The sequence below is a fragment of the Colossoma macropomum genome, unplaced genomic scaffold (genome assembly GCF_904425465.1).
Source record: "Colossoma macropomum unplaced genomic scaffold, Colossoma_macropomum, whole genome shotgun sequence".
Taxonomy (NCBI): domain Eukaryota; kingdom Metazoa; phylum Chordata; class Actinopteri; order Characiformes; family Serrasalmidae; genus Colossoma; species Colossoma macropomum.
The window spans coordinates 4,844,844-4,867,421 of NW_023494788.1; the positions used below are offsets into that span (position 1 = coordinate 4,844,844).

Sequence of the window (22,578 nt, forward strand, 5' to 3'; positions counted from 1 at the left end):
GACCAACTGACAGTTTGGGAATTTAGTGTAGTCTCATCTTCAGAGTCTAACCAAATCAGCTGTCGGTCAAATGTGGTCTTAAGTGTCCATTTTCTGTTTGTGCGCAAAGTAAGAAGTAAAAACGTTCGAATGGCTCGAGCGTCTCCTACAGCTGCCAAAGCAATGGTGTCCCAAAGTGATAGTGTTTGTGAAAAAAGAACGCTTCTCAACCAATCAGCTTGCGTGGCCGGAACTAACTGTTGTATAATATTCAGTAGCTACAATGAAACAGGGCTGTGCGATATGGACAGAACATCATATTGCATTTCTTGTGCTGCATATTGTGATTGCAAATGACAGTTAAAAGCACATTTTGTGAACTTGACATGATTAAAAAAAATTTGCTTTTATTTTATTTAACAAAAGTTGTCTACATTTTTTTGCTCTACGTAAATATCTTGATGCATCTGAACGCGAAGCTTCTCTGGATCATCTGAAGTTGGTCAGGATACTTTGTGATATTGCGAAGGCCAACATTGATTAACAGATAAAATATTGTATAGCCTTAACTCTGACACAGCTCATTTTCTGATCTTCTGAGTTTGTTTATTTATTTATTTATTTTGAAATGGCCTTCCATGTGGAGCCTCCCCAGCCTAGGCTGTAACCACATCCGTGGCGGTGCGCTGAGGGCTCTGAGCATGACGTGTTGTAAGGTTTCTCGTTGCACAGCTGCAAGTTCTGAGAGGTTACTGTGTGTTCGGGGGTTGTCGTCACAGTGGGGGAACATTCAGCCTGGCCTCTAGGGTTTCCTGTTCTAATGCAGTGAGATGCCTGGGGTTACCTCCCTCCACCCTGACTGTTCAGGAAATAGCTAATGTAGGACAAGGGTTCAGACATAGTGGAGCTCAGTTAGACAAACAAATTTTATTGGCTTTCCCCCCTGAAGCCTCGATCATGGACCTACCTAATAACATCATACTCAAATAGAGAACAAACTCAAGCACAGATGGTACTATGTGCCCATATAGTTCTTTGTTTATGAAGAGCAGTTATCAATAGTGCTGTGCTCTCAGTCATAAAGTCTTGATCCTAATCGAGATATCAGAACACACAGTGTCTTACGGGTGGTTTTGTAATCTCTCCGACAGCGTTCTCGACAAAGGACCCTGGACGGGAGGTGAAGTTTTGGGGAAATCCAGCCTCTCGTTGTTGCAGCATGTCATCATAATGCTGGCCATTTCTTTGTATTTCCACTCCATTCTTTATAGGTTTAAAAATACAACTTCCTGCTTAGTGCTGGGAACTGGTGTCATGCGTTTCTGCAGAATTTCAGACCCTCAGACTTTGCTTTGAATTTTAGCAATATGATCTGCAGGGTGAATATCACTTTTCTCGTTGTTTTGCGGGCGCGACATGGGTGTGAAGACATGCTTATACAAAAAAGTCAGAGGTTTGTGTGGCTTCTACAGGTTACCCAACTAGGGTTTAAAGATTGTACTCACTCCAGTGTCACTTCCCTTTTTGTGTTACTTTTTGCATAACATGTCTGACCATTAACATCCTTATTGTAGTTCAACATTCATGCCAAAATCACACTCATGCAGAATGAGTAGGGGCTTAAAAGTACATTAACAGACATCACGGTTTGGTACGATTTCGGTACAGCAGAGAAAAAGCAACAAAACCCCCAAATGCATAAGGATAGGTTCTTTTCATTAACACACAGTAGTGCAATTTACAGTTTGTTCCACCGAGTGTTGTACAGTCCCCCCTGAGGTAGTTGGTACAGCCTGTAGTAGTGACTACAACTGTGATATATATTTTTTATTATTATTTTTTTAATTAATTAATACATTTTTTAGGAGCAAAGAAAACAAAAAATTGTAACGCTTTGTGCCAAATCTCTTCTCAGATGCAGAAATACTGCAAACTGTGGATAGGGATAGGTCTGGTATTTGTTTAATTTCAGCTTGTTCAATCCTCTCTCTTTTTTTTTTTACCTCGATAGCTGCCTTTCTCACCTCTTGCTCTTCTTCAGACACATCAAACTCAGGGTCCTTCAAAGGACGCACTCTACCTAGCAGTGGTCCTTTAAATAAGACACACCGTCAGTGAGACGCCAATCAGCTTGCGCTAATTAAGAATCTCTGGCTAAGCTTAACGTGGCATGTTGCTAACTTACTAAAGGCTTATAGCTTAAAATTTACAGGTGGAGCTGTAGACTCTATGGGTGAAACTCGGGCTTGTGAACTTTGGTTCCGCGTTACGTTTTTCAGTCTTTGCGCATGCTGTGTGTTCCCCCAGAGAATGAGTGTGAGTTTAGACGAAAAGATTGGCTTTTTATAGGTTAGTTAAAACAAAAAAATATATATGTAACTATAGTGGGGCCCACATTTGGTTATCAGTTAGCGGTAAGGCTTGCATTTAACCTACCATAAACAGTGAAATCACAAAAGTAAGTATAATTTTTCAGCCTCCTGACTGACTGGGTATCATGCAGTCTCCCTTTCATGTGTTTATTTATAGCCAGTGGAGAAGTAATACCTGAAGGGTCTTGCGTAGACGCTGCTAAAATTAGTGTTACTTGAATAATGAACCACAACAAAAGTCTTTGGCTGAAACGGAACTTCAGGACAAGCTCAGCTGAGAGAACGGTTCTCGTCCATGGCAATGAATTCCAGTATTTATTTATTTTTTTTGTACTTTTCTAGCTGATTTATGTTTTTATTTGTTTGTTTGTTATTTCAGTAACTGGCTACAGATGGTGTTGGCGTTCTAGCGGGGACTTTTTTTCTGCTTCTGTTGTTTTGCTATATTCTATTGAAAGAGAGGTGTGTTTTGAAGAGGTATCAAACCTGTAATGGAGAAGTTCTGGAGTGTTGTGTTCTCTCTTGATACGCCACTGTCCTATTCATTTATTTATTTTTTCCCCAGTCAAAACTTTTGACCTTTTTTCTCAAAAATTGAGAAATTTTTTTATGCCAAAAGTTTTTTATGGCCAAATTTCAGCGCATCCCTCGTTTTCTCTGTTTTGGAGGTTCAGTGCTTCTATATGAAGCCCTTCAGAGGTCAAAGCAGCAGCAGCTCACAACATTTTGCTGATAAGCGCTAGTGTGACTGGACATTAAAGTGGAATTTGTTTCCATGCCTTAGAGCTAGGATGTCAGTAGATTCCTTCTGGTCTACACCTCCACATACTTCAGCTTTCCTCCTCAATAAACATGCACGATTCCGTTCATCCTAGGCCTTCATGAGTTGAACTCAGGCTTTCGTGAGTGTCAGAATGGCCCAGAAGGAGCCCAGTTTGACACTCCTGAGAGATTTAAATACCACCCACTGAACCCTGTGCTCTGCTTTCTGAAATATCTTGCCATGACGTCTGTAGAACAGTGAAACGTTTGGCCAGTTCTTAGCTGCTTTTTCCAGTAGTTTAACAATATAACCGACGTTTTTATGTGGAAGAGGATTATGTGGTAGAGGCAATGCCTGAAGTAGCACTTGGACTGCCACATAACTCTAATGACTGTGCTATTTGGGGGTATGCTTTGGGAACTCAAACCCTCTATGACTGTTCTTAGAAACGGATGGGTAGGGCCAGTGCCTGCCTGCATGCTCTGGTACCATAATAGCAATATGCAGTCTCTGATGAATTCATTTAGCATGTACAATGGACCTTTTATTTTTGGTATCAACAAAGACGACTTTGAAGGGAGCAATTTTAGTCTGACTTTGTGAAGTGGTTGAGCTAAATTCAGAATGAGCCGCGACTTTACCCTGTCAACACAAACCTTCAGCAAGGTTTTGTACTAGTGTCCTCCAGCACTTCATCTGCTTCTGAGCTCATAGCTGCAAGAAGCAGGCAGAATAATGTCACATTGGTGAAGAATTTGGGACATTTAGACATTCCCCTTAGTGTCTGTGTTCGTAATATTGGGTTTAGTCTCAGTGTTGTGCAATGCTCACTGATACTGCATTCAGTCTCTGTGTCCAGCACTGCTGTGTGATCATGTATTTAGTCCATATATCCTGCTGTTTAGCGATGGCTTTAGTCAGAGGATCCTCCAGCGTTGTTGGGTTACGTTCCTGTATCCCTCATTGTTGTTAGATGTTGGATTTAGTGCCTGCATCATGCATTGCTGCTTAGTGATGATGTTTTAGTGTTTTTGGGTGTTGGATTTAGTGCCTGTGTCCTGCAGTGCTGTTTGGTGATGGGTTTAGGGATCCCTCCCTTGGTTGGTTTAAGTCCCTCTCCGGCAGGATCAGTTGGTGTTTGCTTTAAGCTCCAGTTACTGAACACCCTGCAGTGCCGGTTGGTTTTGGGTCGAGTTCTCAGAGTCCTGCCATCTGAGCTGGGAGCAGAGTTTAGGCAGGTTTAATCCCTGGTTTAATCCCTGAGAGCTGCACTGCAAATCTGCATGTCAGACCCTCTGTCTGTTTTGTCCCTGTTCCATTCTTACTCGAGTGGCTGTTGGCTGCTAAGCCCTGCTGTCATCACAGTACAGAATAGCTCCTGATTCGAACCAGGCTTTCGGGAGAACCATGGTCAGAAATAGAGCGAGAGTCGGGGCTCTACTTGCAGGCTGCCTTTGATTTACTTTAATTTAGTTTATTAGTCTGTTCTAAATTTGTTCTTGGTTGCCAGTGAGGATGGGACAGTTACCACTGTTAATCATATACTATGCTTTAAAACCCAATTATTGTATTTCAAATATTTCTTTCGACAGTATATGAGGAAGTAAACTGCCTGCTCAACAGTCTGTTTTTAATGTTTTATTTATATATATATTTATATGTGTGTGTGTGTGTGTGTGTGTGTGTGTATGTATATATATATATATATACACTTACATTATTTACAGTCATATGCCCTAGTCAAATGTTTTGTTAATTTTATGGTGAAAACAAGTTAACATATTGTGTACATAGAATACACTTCTGCACATTTTATTGCACAATTACTGTTTATTTGCTGAATTTAATATATTGGAAAAACTAAAAAGAAAACGTGCCCTGTGCAGTGTTTTGTCAACCTTAATATGCCCCAATATATTAACATCAGCAAATAAAAAAAGTATAGAAATTGACTTTTGGGAAATTCCATGTTTAGGTTTTTTCTCATTTTAACTTGAAAAATCAGCAACATGTGTAATTTGACCAGTAAATGTTAAAACTGGAAGCTGTGATTTGTACCTGTTGCTGATGTCATGATAGGAGATTTTCAGAGCAGCCCGTCTCTAGTTGGCAGATGCTTTTATAAACTTTTAAATCACAGTTAGCAGATCAAAACCTCACTGCTTCTCAGGAACCTTTGCATCGGTGGCTTGAAAATAACCTTTGCTTCCGTACCTGAGTGGGAGATGATCCCACGTAAGCGGTAACATGACAGAGCGGTGTCACACGCTGCCTCTCATCACCCCCGCTATGGCCTTCAGTGGCTACGTCGTCGTGTGTAAGATCATTTGTCGCTAGGCAGCCGGCATTTTTTTTTCCCCCGTTGTCATGACAGCAGATGTGTTAACTGTGACGTCAGACGTGCTGCCTCAGCTGCAAACATGATGGTTTGTCTGTACGTGTAAGCACAGGAAGACGGCTTCATTAAGCTCAGGGTCATTTTGCTGGGTTGACTGTAGTTACATTGGTATGAAACAAGCCGTTAGCAGCCTTTCAGTGAGTCCAGGTTCTAAACACTTCTTGATCTCGCGTTCATTTTCACTCTTTGGCTGTGTCGCACTTTCACTTACAGCTCAACACCTATCCAGAGATTTTCATCTCATAGTGCGAGCCTGTTATCAGGTTGTTTTACACCTTTGCCCTGTATGGTGTCACTTTTGGTTTTCATATATTGCCACATTTTAAAATGCCAGCCATCCTTATATTGTCTGAACATTTTACTGATGTGCGGACTAATAGAAATAGCCCAAAACTTTAACCATCTTTAAGGTTAAGAACAACTTTGTCTTTTCCTTTGATTGCCATTTTGGAGATCCAAGGTTTTGTTATGGCAGTGAAGATATTTGGGTTGTAACAGTTCACATAATTTATAATTTGGTTCATACATTTTTTTAATACAGCAGAAAGGAGAGCCCAAAAATCTGCCTTATATTAATACGTTGCTTTCATTTTTAGTTCATTAAAGCATTCAGCATTTTATAGTAATGCGCTGCCCACAAGCTAATATGTTAGTATGTCGTTTTGGGCTTTCTGTTTAATTTAGATTATACTTTGATTGTACAATAAAATCCATAACTTTTTTTGCTCCAGTCTGTTGAATGTTTTGATCGGTACATGTGCATTTTGTGCACGTGCTGTGAAAAAGTATTTGCCCCTTCCTTGTTTGTTCTATTTTTGCATACTTGTCACACTTAAATGTTTGAATCATCAGACTGCTTTTAATATTAGACAAAGATAACTCAAGTAAACACAGAATGCTGCTTTTAAATGATTATTTCATGTGTTGAAGGAAAAATGCTGTTCAGCCCTACCTGGGCCTGCGTGCAAAAGCACCTCTTGATTCTAAACATTACTTAAGCAGAACCAGTCTGGCAATGTGAAGCAGGCTAGAAGATCTCAAAAAGCTTACGATGCCACGTTCTAAAGAGATTCAAATACAGATGTGAAACAGTCATTGAAATCTGCCAGTCTGAAAAGGTTACAAAGCCATTACTAAGGCTCTGGGACTCCTGCAAACCACAGTGAGGGCCATTATCCACAAATGGAGCAAACTTGGAAAAGTGGTGAACCTTCCCAGGAGTGGCCGGCCTACCAAAATCTCATATTGACGACTCGTCCAGGAGGTCACGAAAGAACCCAGATAGACATTTGAAGAACTGCAGCCCTCATTTACCTCCGTTAAGGTCAGTGTACATGATTCCACCATAAGAAAGACACTGGTCACAAGTGGCATCCATGGGAGAGTTGCAGGATGCAAACCACTGCTTACCAAAAAGAATTCAAAGTCTCCACATTCCACCATAAAAACATCATACCAGCAAACATGGTGGTGGTAGTGTTATGGTCCGGGGCTGCTTTGCTTCTGCAGGACCTGGACTGCTCTCTGTCAGAAAATCCTGAAGGAGAATGTCCACTCGTCAATTCATGACCTAAAGCTCAGACGCGGTTGCGTTATGCAGCAGGACGATGATCTGAAACACACAAGCAAGTCCACCTCTGAATGGCTCAAAAGAAACAAAATTAAGGTTGTGGAGTGGCCGAGTCAAAGCCTGACTTGAATCCCATCGTGATGCTGTGGCAAGACCTTAAACGGGCAGTTCATGCTCGAAAACCATCTAATGTAGACGATTTAAAATAATTCAGTAAAGACGAGGGCCAGAATTCCTCCTAGGCGATGTAAAAGGCTCATCACAAGTTATCGCAAATGTTTGATTGCAGTTGTTACTGCCAAGCGTGGCACAACCAGTTATTAGGTTTAGGAGGCAATTATTTTTCACATGAGTGATGCAGGTTTTGAATAAATCTTTGTTTAATAAATGGAATGATCATTCAAAAGCTGCATGTTTTGTGTTTTATTCTTGTTGTCTTTATCTCATATTAAAATTTGTTGGATAATCTGAAATATTTAAATGTGACAAATTAGCAAAAGCAGAAGAAATCGGCTTAAGGGTGAATACTTTTCCCAGCACTGTATGTGTCAGACAGACGAAATCCTCCAATCATGTGTCAACCTAACCACTCCATAACACCGTGTGTTTGTGTTCTCTCTCATTACAGGGCTCCGGAGATCATCCTGGGCTTGCCTTTCTGTGAGGCCATAGACATGTGGTCACTAGGCTGCGTCATTGCTGAGCTGTTTCTGGGTTGGCCACTTTACCCCGGAGCACAGGAGTATGACCAGGTAATTCTCTAAGCCTTGGTAAAAGGTCATTTACAGAGATAGGTCACTGGTGGCCACTTACTGACGTTAGGCCGTGTGGCCTGCCTTTGAAATGCGTTTGTTTTGACTTGTTGCACAGGTAAGATTATGGCCTTTGTGTTGGCCTGTTTTCCCCCCTCAGTAGCAGAAACTCCTGCTGTTTAATACAGTTTGCTTGGTTTCTAAAACCTTTAAAACACGAAAACATTGTTGCTGTCCAGAGAAAAAAAATCTCCAAAATAAATTTACAGGAGAGGAACCTCCTGTAATATTCTTTACTTTCATTAAGTTAGTGTAAAGAGATTTTATTCCAAGTGTTTTTGGAGCATATTTTGTGGTGGTGTTGAATTTTTCACACCGTTTAAAGGACAGCTGCCATGTTCAAATGATGTAGAAAAGTAAAAATCGGAAAAATGGAGGTAGAGGTTTTTCTTTGGACAGCGACAATATGCTCATGGTGTGTCCTGAGAGTAGTTATGCAGGTAAATGGAATCAAGGCACTTGAGCAACAGCTTCAGTCAGGAATTGCTGTAACAGCGTCATGGCTGCCCCAGCCCAAGCTCTGAGTAACTGAGAGCGAGGTAAATGTGTACATTATGTATTTTCCTGGGTGTGCCCTTGAAGCGTTGCTGTTGTTTAAAGCTCTCTGTTGTTGCTATAGCAAAAAATAGCCAGACAGTTGTGTTTGCTCACTGGGGCTTTATGTGAACTGGTGTTAAGCTAAGTGCAGTGGTAGACAGATATAATAGGGTGGGCACTCGGTCTACCAAGCCATTGGGTCTTGTAGCCAAAATGAAGAATTTGTAGGCAGAATTATAGAAACCTGTTTATTGTATATACATTGTATTTACATGTATCATGCTTTTTGCACTCTAGTTTTTGTTTGAAACATAAGTAAAAAACAAAAATATTTGTGATGCATGCTCTCAAAACCATGTCATGCAAAGCTGACCAGGATGCCTTCTCTCTATTCACTCATTGAACATGGAGGAAAAGCTGGTTGTGGCTGTTTTTGCAGAGCTGTGCAGCACCCCACACAAACATTACCACAGTCTGAACGAGAAAAAGAAATTTATTTTTATCGTTATGTCAGTCAGAGCTGCCCGGTAGGAAGCACATCCTGCTTCTTTTTATAGACAGGTTGAAGATTTTTGTTATTCCATCCTGCTGACCCACCTTAAAGTATTGATCAATCTGCCCTGCTGGTTTATAATTGGGATCACTGAAGATCATTGTGCTGTAACTCTGTAGCTGTGCGTTAAAATATTCTAAAGCAGCTACTTCCAGTAAAGAATAAACGTGTGGTTTCTGCTTGTCGTTGAAACTGACAACATGCTTGACAGAATGTGACATCCTTCTCAAAATCACACCACTGTCAAAGTTTTCTTTCGCTTGACTCTGAATATATATATATATATATATATATATATATATATATATATATATATATATATATATATATATATATATTTGTCATTTTTCCATCATAGTTGTCTGATTTTATGTTAGCATTGACAGTAAAGTCATGTTTAAAAAAAAAAACTGCAGGCTACAGTGAAATGGTTGGTGGTGTTGTGACATGCATCGTTAGCTATAGCTTGGGTAACGTTGACAAAATCTGATTTGAGTGTATTCTGGTTGACCCTACAGGGTCTGGATCTGGTGGGTGGAAGCAGTTATTTTGTTATTAATTGTGGATGTTTGTAAATGTGAAAACTCAACTGGTCTGGTGGTTATTTAGAAGGAGTTGAGGACGGGTGCTCGAGGACTCAGTCAAGCATTTGAGGTGCCGGTATTCTAATACTATAATCACTGTTCAGGTATTAGTTTTGTTTCATCGTGGAAAGATGCTGAACACAATTCATTAAATTGTGTAGTGTTTGTTTTAACGATACAGTGCAGTGTGGAGAGTTATCTCTTATTGGTGATTAATTATGTATATTACACTTGCTCCTATAAAACCCAGTTGGCCTAACATGAGCATGTTGCCGAGAACATTAAAGCACGTGACCAAGTTAAGCATGTGACTGAGAAGACAGCGAGTGCATCTGAATCAGGCCTGGTTATATTACTAAAAAACTACTAACTAAAATACTAACTAAAAAAAAAATCTCGAACGTATTTTTAGTGGCCAAAATGTGAAATGGCAGTAAACAGTGTTGACCCTTGGCTGTGTCATTGCGGCATATGTACTCTTTTACTGCAAATTTTAGTGTTTTCCCTCCAGCTCTTCGTGATTTGTGGTGTGTTGGAGCAGGGAGGATACTGAACTGTGCATCGCTGGGAGACTCCTGGAAAGCCCTGCGTTAGCAGCAGCAGATCTGGTTGTGTGTGGTGTCACAGGGTCCCGGTCTGCTGACTGTAAAGCTTCAGACCGCCTCAGTGTGCCAGAGCTGGGTCCGATTCCACTCCACGCAGCAGAATGTATTTATAACAGAAAGCCACATCCACCAACCCCCCCTCCCACCATACACATACACGCTTTCCAGGCTGCATTATCAGCAGGTTCTCACTTCACTGCCTTCTCTCTGTGTTTGTGCAGCGTTGTGGCAACCCGATCACATCACTAAGTGCTTTATGATGCTACAAACATTGCTTGTTGAACACGGCAGTGTTGAGCCCCAGCACTTGTAAAATGAGAAGGGGGCGTCCTGGCATGGCGAATGAGAATAGCATCTCTGTTTCTCTCTCTCTCGGTCTCAGCCACAGACAGCTTTGTAGTGGCTTGCGCTTTCACTGTAAGAGGCCCTCTGACGCAGACTTTCTGGGAAGCGATGAGGCCTGCACCAGTAGCCGCTGTAATGCACCCAATCATCTAGCATGCTTTGACCATAAAGGTCAAGCGGCCGAAACCAAACAAAAAAACAGTGTGTTAGAAGGGTCCCGTTGATTTTAGTGCACAACTGTTTAAAAGTCACCATTTTCAATAATATAAAACAAATTTTGTTGCAGGTACATGTAGAAAATACTTCTATTATGACGCTACAACTCAACTAATATCGGCTAAGTAGGACGCTGTAATTGAAGAAATGTAAAATGTTTCCAGAATGATGCACAGAGCTGTCATGATTCCTGCATGACTGAGAAACAATAAAACATTGAGAATGAACAAACACAGATGCACCAATATTTTGGCCACTGTTAAGTTTTGCCTGATAATGGTCAAGAATAATGCTTTTGGTTGGAAATTTTGGCAAAAAACAAATATTATTCCACTAAGTGCAGACACATTGAAACAGTAGCAGCAGATAAACAGTGTGGAACTTTTTATAGTTTCTCCGAGGGACATTAGAGAAGTGATTTATAATCTCTGTTCATGCCGAGTCTCAGGAGGACATAAAACAACCAGAAACTTCTACATTACAAATTTGATCCCACTTAAAAACATGACGTTTTGTTGATGTGCGGAATACAGCAAAACAACGGAAGCAGAGAAAGTCCCTCATAGCACACCAACACCATCTGTGGCCACAGTTTTGAAATGACCAAAAAAATTCACGCACGGCAGCCAAAGTGCAGAGTATAACTAAAAATAATGGAATTCATTGCCTTAGTGACTCTTCTACTGTCCTGTTTTGTCACTGTAGCTTATGTACTGTAAAAATGTTAGTAAGCATCTTCTATGTAAGCAGTTTTTATTTGTCAGCTTTCGTTTTTCAACCGCTAGTTTCCTGAGCTCGGGTTTTGGTTTCAGCCAAGGAAGTTCATTTTCGGAATGACTAATTATATTATGATGCTAATATTCTACAACTTCCCAGGCGTCAACTGATTTTTAGAAAGAAATGTTAAATGTGTACAGAATGATTGATTACCATTGCTGTAGATGATTCCATAATGCCTGGAAGAGCTATAAAACATGAAATTGTTGTAGTAGTAGTAATAATAATAATAATAATAATAATAATAATAATAATAGTGATAATAAAAATAGTAATAATTAACACCTATTATACCTTGTATTTGAAACATGATGCAGCCTTGATGTTGATAACTTGGCAAGAAATGACTTAATAAATAATTACAGTATATTGTTTAGCATTTAACTTAAAATTGTGCTCATTAAAACTCTTAAAATACTTTCTGGCGTCTGGCTTGGTGTTTCAGTTTGCGCTGTATTATTATTGAATACAATGAGAGCAATTGTTATGACAGGTGAATCCAAACCCTTAGTTGAGCTAATCTTGGCTACCTGGTAAACATGGCACCAATGTGCCAATCCCTCACATAGGCAATGCCCTTGTAATACTTTCTTTGGTGTGTTGCAATCTATGGCCTTGTTAAAACTTGCCCTTAGCCACCAAGCAGGATGGGGTGTGGATTAAACATGTGAACACGTTTTAATTTTCTCGGTCCACTAAATGGTGGTTGGTTATTTTAAAAGGGGATCAATTCTTCAGCGTGTACCAACAAGCATAGACGCCATGGAGCAAAGTCTATGTTTGTTTATGGAGAAAAGAGACACAATGCAAAATATTATATATTCACATAATATTCATTCATTTTAGAATATGAGTAGATGTATTTAATAACAAAGTGGAACAAAGTACTTCAAAAACAGGGAGCTCTTCAGAACAGCTGGTCAGCTCTTTCTGCTTATCCAGAACAGGATGGACAAAAGTACAGCTTCCCGTCGTCTCTAAATCCACTTGAAACTGGTTGCTTTGTTTTTTTATACTATTTATTATCAGTTATGTTAGCAAGCAAGTAGCACATCGATTATTATTGACAATGAAATGTTGTTTTTAAATAAATACCCAACAATAAAAATGTACTTAACACAAACATTGGCTTTCAAAGATTCCTGGTTAATTTCTAAGAAAAATTAAGACTTCATATAAAACTAATATATAAACACTGCGACTATCAGGCTGTTTCTTACTGTAAATAAGTGCTAGGAGGATTTAAAATATACATTATTGTCAAGCAAACGACCCTAAAATTACTGCCAATTCGTTGAGAAACCAAAACATTACTTATTTTGAATCAGCTAGTTAAGTTTAATTGATTAATTGTGACAGCCTTAGGTTTTCTAATAAGTTTTAACTTAATTCCTTTAACACTTCTGACTCATTCAGTAATGTGGTAGTCTGTTTCTTCTCTTAGCTGAAGAGTGCGAATAGTATTGTCATCTGCTGTGGTCATGTTAGGAGCAGCAAGCATCTTGACTTGGCAAGTCAACAAAGCCTTTGGATCTGCTTCTCCTGCTGAGAGCTGAGCTCCCTTATAAGCTGCGTGCTCAAGAAGAGCATGTTCAGCCAGAGGGGGTCAGCGAGCAGATCAGCACATGGAGAACAAAAGCAGTAAATTTGTGCCTCATAATACAAAAAGTAGTTTCAACAGCATTTTGAAATGGAGTAGTTTAAATGGCATTTTGCAGTGCTGAGGGGTGGATTAGAGTGCCGATTTTTTATGGGTTCTTATTTCGATTCCACTGCCAAAGTTGTTTTTGCGGTGCCTGTGGAACAGTTAGTGCTTGGCCGAGAAGAACTGCATTTTTTTTCCAAAAAAGGAGCAAAGGAAACAAGCATGAAGCAAAAAAATAAATTGTGGTATATATCACTTCAGCCATCTTTTTCCCATGTGACGTCAAACGCGCTCACTTTGACAGTTTGGAGTTTTTCCATAGCTGCATGATGTTTGCTAGTAGCAAGATTTGCTTGGTGGTTCTGACATTCTGACATTTGATGGCCCATTCTGTGATTATGAATGTCTCCTGTTCTGGAACTGTAGATTAGGCCTGGATGATAAAATGATCTTAATGATCTTCGTATGGTAGAGATGTTTTCCTCAATAACGGTGATTAGTATAGGGTATTAAACTTTGATGAACAAACCTTGATGAATGTTTCCAGACTGCTGCTGCTGCTCGCTTTGAGGAATCGTGTTGCAAATAACAACGCAGTCAAGAAGTACAGGAAGAAACCTGAGAAAGAAATTGTACATAATGTAGTAAAAGAAATGACTGGAATCAATTTTTTTTGTTTGGTTTTTTTGATATTTCTACAAAACTTACAAAGGATATTAAGACAAACACTAAAAGTTCATAAGAGTGTGCTCAATGCAGCTCTCAGATACTCTCTGAAAGTCTTGATTATTTATTTAATAAACTGTTTGTTTTCTTATGTAAGCTATGGGTTATTTGTCATTTAGACTATAAATAACATGTAACATTTTACAATTTACTATTAATGATGCGAGATACACTTTGAAGTTCTTTCCATTAACCGGTTGTTCAGTTTCATCCATTCAGTGCCTGAATACAGCAACTCTAGCCAAACATTGTGGTTTTTTTTTAAATGTACTAGAAGTGATGGTGGAGGAAATAGCCAAAAAAAGAAATCTTCCTTGGTTCTTTTTTAAAAATTATATTTTGTGAAACTCATTAGAAGTTACAGTTTTAAGGACTTTCCTTATCAACTTCTACAGTCTAAAACTAATAAAGTTATAATGTTAAGAAAATTTTAAAGAACATTTATTTTTTTCAAGAATACTGCTATTTGTTTGTAGGAGAAAAAGTAAAGAAGTGAAGGAAAAAAAAGGCATTTTTTTTGAAGAAATGACTTTTTTTCCTTAAAAATGCATTTAAGACTTTCCTTTTTGAAGGGGATTCTGATGAATGTCTTCATAATTCAGTAGTTGTAACTTACTGACTCTGATTTCTTTACAGTGGTTGTTGTACTGCAGGGGTCACAATGTCTGCAACACAAATATAGCGATTTTATTTATTATCCAAAACCATCAGTAAACCTGCATGTCTTCTGAGTTTGTATGTAATGTTTATTATGGTAAAACTGTGGGAAATCTGAAAAAATAAGTTTTCTGTGGGAAGTACTTTGCTTCACAACAGCCTACAAGTATCTCTCCACAATGAATGGACTCCAAACTCTTGCAAAACAAAGGCTCAAACATCAAGTAGTGTATTTATAACCGTTTTTATTATAACTTTCTGAGGAAGCATTAAAGTCGGACATGTGGTTCTGACTTCTGTCACCGCCACTGGGAACAGTTTTGACTCAAGAATGAAAGTTTCTGTAGAATGGAACATTTCACATCAGACCACTCTGAATGACTTGCAACTGCAACCCTTTTATTATACAGAAATTTTGAAAAATCAGTGGATTCCCCTTTCAGACACTTGTGATTTTGGCTTGTTCCTTAGTCCAGTACCAGCAGGATTTATCACGATAAGATTTTTACATTTCTTTTTTTCTTGTGCACAATGAATAGATAATGAAGTGGTAACCTTGAAACACTGTATTGTGTGTCATACTCTAAAAGTAGCACACTGCTCCTGGAAGTTCATCAGGACAGACTTTAAACAAACACACGTACCCGGATGCAGAGCGTTTTGTCACCCTGAGAAAATCTGTAGTTATGTTTGTTAAGCTCTGGGTTTATGATGTAGATACACTTGTCACAACAAAATGCCTGTCTGAGGACTTCATCAGATATTTTGGCTCACAGCACTCTTACCCCACACACACACACACACACACACACACACACACACACACACACACACACCCTAGCCAGTAGCGCCAACTGGAGATCAGCTCCTGTTGCAATACAGATGGAGACTTTGCGTCACCTCCTGTTGCAATACAGAGGTACAATAGAAATGCTGAACTCTACTACACCATAGCTGCTTTTTGCACATTGTTCAGAAAGTATTTTGTGTGAAATGAAAGACATCTTCCTGGCATGGGCACTGAAATAATACAGATAAACACTTCTTTAGCTGTGTCATGTCATTCAGAGACCATGTTTATTACATGACTGCACACTGACTAACAGAATAATTGTATACATATCAGTACTCTGTCAGCAGGTACTCCTAACCGGCAATAAATAATAAGAAAAAGTATACTGATCTTAGATCAGCGTGAATCAGACCTAAGCAACTTAAGAGTCCGGAACAATTTTTGCATGCACAGCTTATTTTCTAAGCATAGTCTTGAGCTGCATTTAAAGTGGGGAAACAAGTTTCGAGTACCAACTTGTAATACGTATCGTTTAGATTTACATTGATATATTTACCAGACGTTCTTATTTAAAGGGCCTTGCTCTGGTAGGCAAATGTAGCATTAGGAGTGTAGCCCAAAACGTGTGAACACATCCATTTGACTTATTCAGTAATCAATATATCACAGCTTGTTTGAGTGCAGCCTCTGATCTGTATCTGTTTTCCTTTTCTAGATCCGTTACATTTCTCAGACTCAAGGGCTGCCTGGAGAGCAGCTGTTAAATGTGGGGACGAAAACGTCTCGCTTCTTCTGCAAGGAGTCTGACTCACCGTATGCAGCTTGGAGACTGAAGGCAAGTGCCAGCACCTTTTTACAGCTTCCTGGCAGAGGTGTCGTGCAGGTTTAAGGGTACTTTCATGGGCCAGTGAATAAATTAATGTTAAATTCTCTGAGACATATTCGAAACTAATGGCAGTGACTGTACTACGTAGTCATTATGAAGTTTTGATACTGTTTTGTTGGCAACATTGTTAGCGTATGAGACAAATGACTTAAGAAAAAAGCTGAACTTGGATTCCCATTTAAAATTTCTGTTCTACTATTAATGGTGCGACATTTACATTCAGGTGCCTGTACAGGTGTGTCAGAATGTAACTGCTGCTCTGTTAAAGGTGAAACAGGGGGACACACACCCACAACGTAAAACATGATGATTGGACCAATAGAAATGTTCCAAAATCTCTTTGAATGAAACCTCTTCACCTTAACTCACATTAAAAGTAACAAGCATCTTCTCCTTCTCTTGTAAATTTTCCCTCTGGACAGTGATGATATACACACATATTTTTGGCCATACTGCCCACTACTAGTCTCTTTCCAGTCCTGGACTTTTACAAGGCCTTTAATGAAGAATTACCAACAGCAGGACAACTTAATCCAGGACTAGACTCCACCAGGGTCAGAAACAGCACTGTAGTGTAGCTGAGTTTAGCTGTATTGCTGCTGTAATGATTTTCGGCTCACCCTGTCGTCCTGTATTGGGTTTCCACAGACGACTGAGGAGCATGAGGCGGAGACTGGAATGAAATCGAAGGAGGCCAGGAAGTACATCTTCAGCTGTCTGAACGACATTGGCCACGTAAGATATTGCTGGAACAGCAGCCATTGATCTCAGCACATGTATTCCTTCACACATCAGCACTGAGGCAAAGATCATGCTGCTTTCCATCTATATTTATGCCGTTCTCTATGTGATCCATGGAACAGATTGTTTGCAGCCAGTGGAAAAGACTCTGTTCCCTGTTTCACAGTCATTTATCTTCAAAGTAGATTTTTGACAGTACTTTCTTTAATGGAAAAAGTAGTGTCGGTAACGGTTATTTTTGCTGTGTGTTTTTCAGGTGAACCTGGTGCTGAATATGGAAGGCTGTGACCAGCTTGCGGAGAAGGCGGACAGACGGGAGTTTGTAGATCTCCTGAAGACGATGTTGCTCATCGATGCCGAACAGCGCATCAGCCCCTCAGATGCACTCAACCACCCTTTTGTCACTATGCAGCATTTACTGGACTTCCCCCATAGCAACCAGTACGCACACTACCCTCTACCCACTTGAGCAAACTTAACTACTTAAAGGGGTGCTCTGGCTGAAATGAAACCTGTAGCTATCACTGCATTCGTTGTGAACTTGCCTGCTCACCTTCTACAGTGGTGCCTTTATAGTGCAGAAAGTGAGATTTTCTCATTCAGAAACTATAAAAACCACCTTTCGGATGAAAGTAACTTGAAGGTGGGCTGAACTTTTGGAAACACTACAAGCACTTTGGTAGAATACTCCAGGGCAGGCTGTTTGAAATGCCCCCCTCCAACTATCTGGCTAATGCAAAAGAAAGCCAGATAGGTAACAGTAATGCTAGGAAGCTGAGCATTGCATTTGTCCTCATTAGCTGTATATGAAAAAGGGGAATTTTCAGTGGATAAATGACGTGTTGTGCACACAGCATGCTGGGTATTGTAGTGAGTGAACATTGATGGAGGAAAACACAAAAGACACGAAATTGTGAATTGTCAAACCGTTGAGTCTGAGGCATAGCACAACAAATAACACATTAAATGCTAATTTTGTGCCAGAATACCCCTTTAACTTGTGTACTAGTTTCATAACAGTTACTAAATAATTAATAGAAGTTCCTAAATAATAAGCCTTGGGTTCAACAGGTTAAAGTAGTTCAGGAGTAAGAAGCCTTTGCGAAGCCTTTGTCTCAGTAAGCCCCTAGCATAGCTAGCTGCACATGTAGTAATGTAGCCTTGAAATAAATCAAATATCCGTACAAATCTTATATGAGGCTTCTTTTCTAAACATGATTCAGGAATAGAAATTAAGTTACCCAATTTTCTTTCCAGCTGGGTGAATTTAGACATTGTCCATTCATTCTCCCACAGCGTGCAGTCGTGTTTCCACATCATGGACGTGTGTCACTCAAGGGGCAGCACGTATGACACGGTCAACCGTAACAAGCCTCCACCCCCACTTCTGAAGCCCGTCACCCTTCCCAGCGCCCCCAACATCACCGTCGCCTTCAACAAAATACCACCCATGCACTCGCAGGTAGCACAACTGTCCACAGCCACTTTCAGCACACAGTGGAATACAGATTTCTTAAAAGGGCAGAGTTTCTGTGCTTGAAAAGGAAACTTTCTAACAAATAAGACTTTATAGAACACTTTATAATGCTGCTGTCATTTACAGAGTAAGCGGTTTTTATTGTCGCTCTTGTTATTGTTCCTTTTTGGCTTTTAAAATGGTCTATTCTGTCATCATCTCAACTTCATAAAAATTTACTTTAATAGAGGAAGCAAGTTAATCAGATAATTTAAATAACATTTAAATACCATTTGTGGCATTTATTTACCCTCTTCACATGTGAGTAAAATACACTTAAGTTTTTGTGTAGTATAAGCTTGGCTGATTTAGACTCCTCTGATCCAGTCCAAATGTGTATACTGAAGATGTGTTCTGCAGAGGTTCACAACAGAGATGGGAATCTCTGGGCACTTCATGGTTCAATTAGATTTTGATTCAGGGTGCCAAGATGCAATTATAAAACAATTCTTGACGCAGTTCAGTTTTTGATTAATGCAGCCTACATTATGAATTCTGTATTTGTCATTAACAAGTAGTGATTGCTTAGTTAAATATAGGATGGAGTGTAGAAAATAGGGAGTTCTGGTTAAGGTGTCTTGCTTATGTAAGTGTTTTAATAAATCCTTAATATTAATATTGTGATGACACTCCAGGACTGTGGTCACTTCCGTTCTGCTTTTCTGTATGCCTGTGGAGTGATTGGTTGGAGACTCCTATTGCCAGTGTAATCTAACCTCCCCATCTCTATCTCTGCCTGTGTTTCCACCTATTTTAGGCTCTGCCTCCACCTGCTCCACCCGTGGTGCACCCTGGCATTCCCCTTCAGACAGGAAGTGCTCAGTTCGGCTGCACTGACTCTTTTCAACAAGCACTCATCCTTTGCCCCCCAACCATTCAAGGTACTGGTCCCTAATATGTTCCACATGAAAATACACACATTTGTTCTCCCAAAGTATGGTTAACATGGTGTGGTGAGTACTTCTGTATCTAACAAGCGTTCTCGTTGTGTAGGAATTGGGTCGAACCCAAGCCAACCCTCTGGGCTATTCTGTCCGGATGGAGAGCACTCTGCCACTGGTGACCCAGGCCCCAGCCATCCAGCCCTTACCCCTAAGACCTGGAGTCATAGCACAAGTATGGCAGCCTCTGTAACACCTGTCATGCTGTCCACTGAGTCAGCAACTCCAGTAGCTCCTAACATATGAGTATCAATCTCCTATAGGATGTAAACACCAAAATAACAGGAAAGGGCAAATGTGTACAATGTTTTGCATGTAAAGATGAGTATTTTCGTGCAAAAAAAGATATATTGCAGTATATTCTTTTAAATTTTGGAATATGCTGACAGTTCACATATTTCATTTTCATAACTCTCTTGGGTAAGGCCAGTCATTTTTTCAAAAATCCGTTTTTCTGATTCCTCATGATCCTGTGTTCTTTGCTTTTGCAGCAGCCGTGGTCCAATAGGACTCCACAGATCCTGGTCCCAGCGTGGCAGCAAGTGGCTCCTCCCCCCACCACCCTGCCTTCGGACACTGTCGCTGGCCCTCAGAGGAGAGGGGACTGGGGGTAAGACGCTTCAGCTCAGCCACCAGTGTATAGCAAAGCAGATTTACAGTGTTGAACAGCAGGGCTGTCCTACTTTGCTGCATCTGCTTTATCTGTTTCTCCTGTCTGCTCTGTGTTGAACTACACAATATTGTCTCAGAGGATCGCTTTCCCCCTTTGAGCGTTTGCTCTTTTTAAGGTTTCTTTCCCTCTCAGTGAGTTTTTTCTTTCCATTGCCCACCATTTGGCTTTCTCAGTAGGGGTCTGGAGCTCTGTAAAGATCTTTGTAAAGCTGCCCTGTGTTATAAAAATATAATGTAACATAAAATGTAATATATAAAATGTAACACCGCACAGAGTTTCCCCCAGGAAACTAATTAGGCCATGATGAGGTAGGTGGTTGTTGGGGAGGGGTGGCCCAACTACACTACACAATGAAGTGTTTTCTCTCCTGTTTCCCTACCTATTCAACTCTGCTAAGTACTAAACCTCTGTTAAATCAAACTATGTACTACAGTGGCTCTTAAGGACTGCACGTGAACTGCAGAAACTAGAAACGTGGAGTAGAAAATTGAAAGGTTCATGGTATGTTTACTTGACAGATCCCATTTAGAACCATTTCTGGTTTGGCAAGAACTCACATGTACACGATTTTCTCTTTAACCCCAATACAAAAAATGGGCAAATGACTGAAGCTATGCAGTACATACACATAAGCTTGTTTAACATTACTTAACTAGACATGGTATGTGATGATTTAGGCATACAGTTGGCACGATGCTAACAGGTGGTTATAAATTGCCATTACTTGTTAATTATGTTAGTCTTCGTGGCTTTAGTATAAAACTTAAAAGCAACCTTCAGACAACAAAAATCGCATTACACAAAACTGGGTAAATTTAATATTTGACAAAACCATAATCATAAGACAGGCTTGAGCTGAACTGAAAGATACTCTATTGAGAGACTTTAACACAAACTTGGCATACTTTGTGCAGAACCCCTGTGGTTCTAATGGCGTGCTCTGATGTTTTTCTTTGTCTTTCTTGTCTTATCTGTAGGAAAGTGCGCCCACACAGCAGTCATTACGGTTCCATGATTCCCCAACCCCTCATGGCCAACCAGATGGCCGTGTCAGCGCACCAGCCCATAAACATAGGCATCGCTCATGTAGTGTGGCCCCAGACTGCAGCCAGCAAGTGCAGCAAGCCCAGTCAAAACAGGTCAGCCTCCTGGTTTGATCTTTCTTTAACACTTGTTGAATGTGCCTTGTGTTCATACATTACTGTTAATGGTTTCACCGTACACATTACATACATACATCCATTGAATGGGTGTTACGGTGAGCATACTTTAAGGTTCAGCACGATTTTCAATTCTTGAGATTCAGTTAAATTTTTGATATTTTGCGTGTTAAGTGTCTTGACGCTACCGAGCTCAGATAAATACAAGTTCTCAAACTGCACTTTTGCAGTGCCCACCCTCTAACAAAATAAACCCCAAAAATCACAACCTCTAGAATTTATAATTGATTTATAAAAAGCACAGTCATTCCTTGCCACTTTATTCTGATAGGCTGCACTTCACTGTAGTGCAGTTTATAGGCAGCCGAGTTTTGATCATTGACAGTGGTTTCTACAAAAGATGATAAATGCAGTTTTACATTCCAATATGGAGTTTGCATGTTTTCCTCGTGTCTGCGTGGGTTTCTTCCCGGTGCTCCGGTTTCATGCCACAGTCCAAAGACATGCACTCAGGCCAAATGGAGATGCCACTATGTGTGTGTGTGTGTGTGTGTGTGTGTGTCTGTGAATGTATATGTCTGTGTATCTGCCTTGAGATGGACTGATGACCTGTCCAGGGTGTTTCCTGCCTTCTGCCCAGTGAGCGCTGGGATAGGCTCCAGCAGCCCCCACGACCCAGAAGGATAACTAGCGTAGATGCATTTCGACACGCAATTAAATTAAATTCCATTTTAAAATTGATTTTTCAACACTTATTGGAATTATCACACCTCTATTTTCTGATATTACCATTATGATGGCCGTGATCTAATATGAAATAATCTGATCTAAGAAAAGGATTGTGTATTTGTTTTACAGGAGTGTGAATGTTTCACATTACACAGACACACAGCCCTCAGTGTGTCTCTCACCAAAGACTCGAGACAGGCTGCGGAACCCGGAGGTGGGGCTTAACCCTCGGGGCAGGGAGGTAGTATCTCGGGTGGAGCAGGAGCCTGAGCATTCAGAGGAGTCTGAGGAAGTGAGCTGCTGTAAGGCAGGACAGCACTCTGACAAGCAGCTGACAGTAGCTAGTCAGCAGCGGGAATCCATTGTTATCGGTGAATCACCAAGCCCAGCAGTCAGCGTCATCAGCATAAGCAGTGACACAGATGAAGAGGAGGAGGCAACGCAGAGGTGTTCACTCAACACGTGAGTTAAACAAAGACCACAAAACATGAGACCATGTTTTTAAGTGGGATGGACCATATTTCCCTCGTATTTTGTACTACAAGTAATCTGAAACTATATTCAGTTATCAGGTTTGGTGAAACTCACTTAAGTTCTTTC

General features: G+C 40.2%; 1 protein-coding gene across 1 annotated transcript in view; it reads left to right on the forward strand.

Annotated features, from left to right (window-relative positions):
* The window catches only part of hipk3a (homeodomain interacting protein kinase 3a), a 49,242-nt gene that overhangs the window by 19,614 nt on the left and 7,050 nt on the right, over positions 1–22,578 (forward strand). Inside the window, 11 exon segments of the mRNA XM_036568116.1 lie at positions 7,711–7,834; positions 16,048–16,167; positions 16,867–16,953; positions 17,216–17,400; positions 18,256–18,421; positions 19,233–19,356; positions 19,469–19,497; positions 19,499–19,591; positions 19,908–20,026; positions 21,067–21,228; positions 22,108–22,440. Coding sequence (XP_036424009.1) covers positions 7,711–7,834; positions 16,048–16,167; positions 16,867–16,953; positions 17,216–17,400; positions 18,256–18,421; positions 19,233–19,356; positions 19,469–19,497; positions 19,499–19,591; positions 19,908–20,026; positions 21,067–21,228; positions 22,108–22,440 — 1,542 coding nt within the window.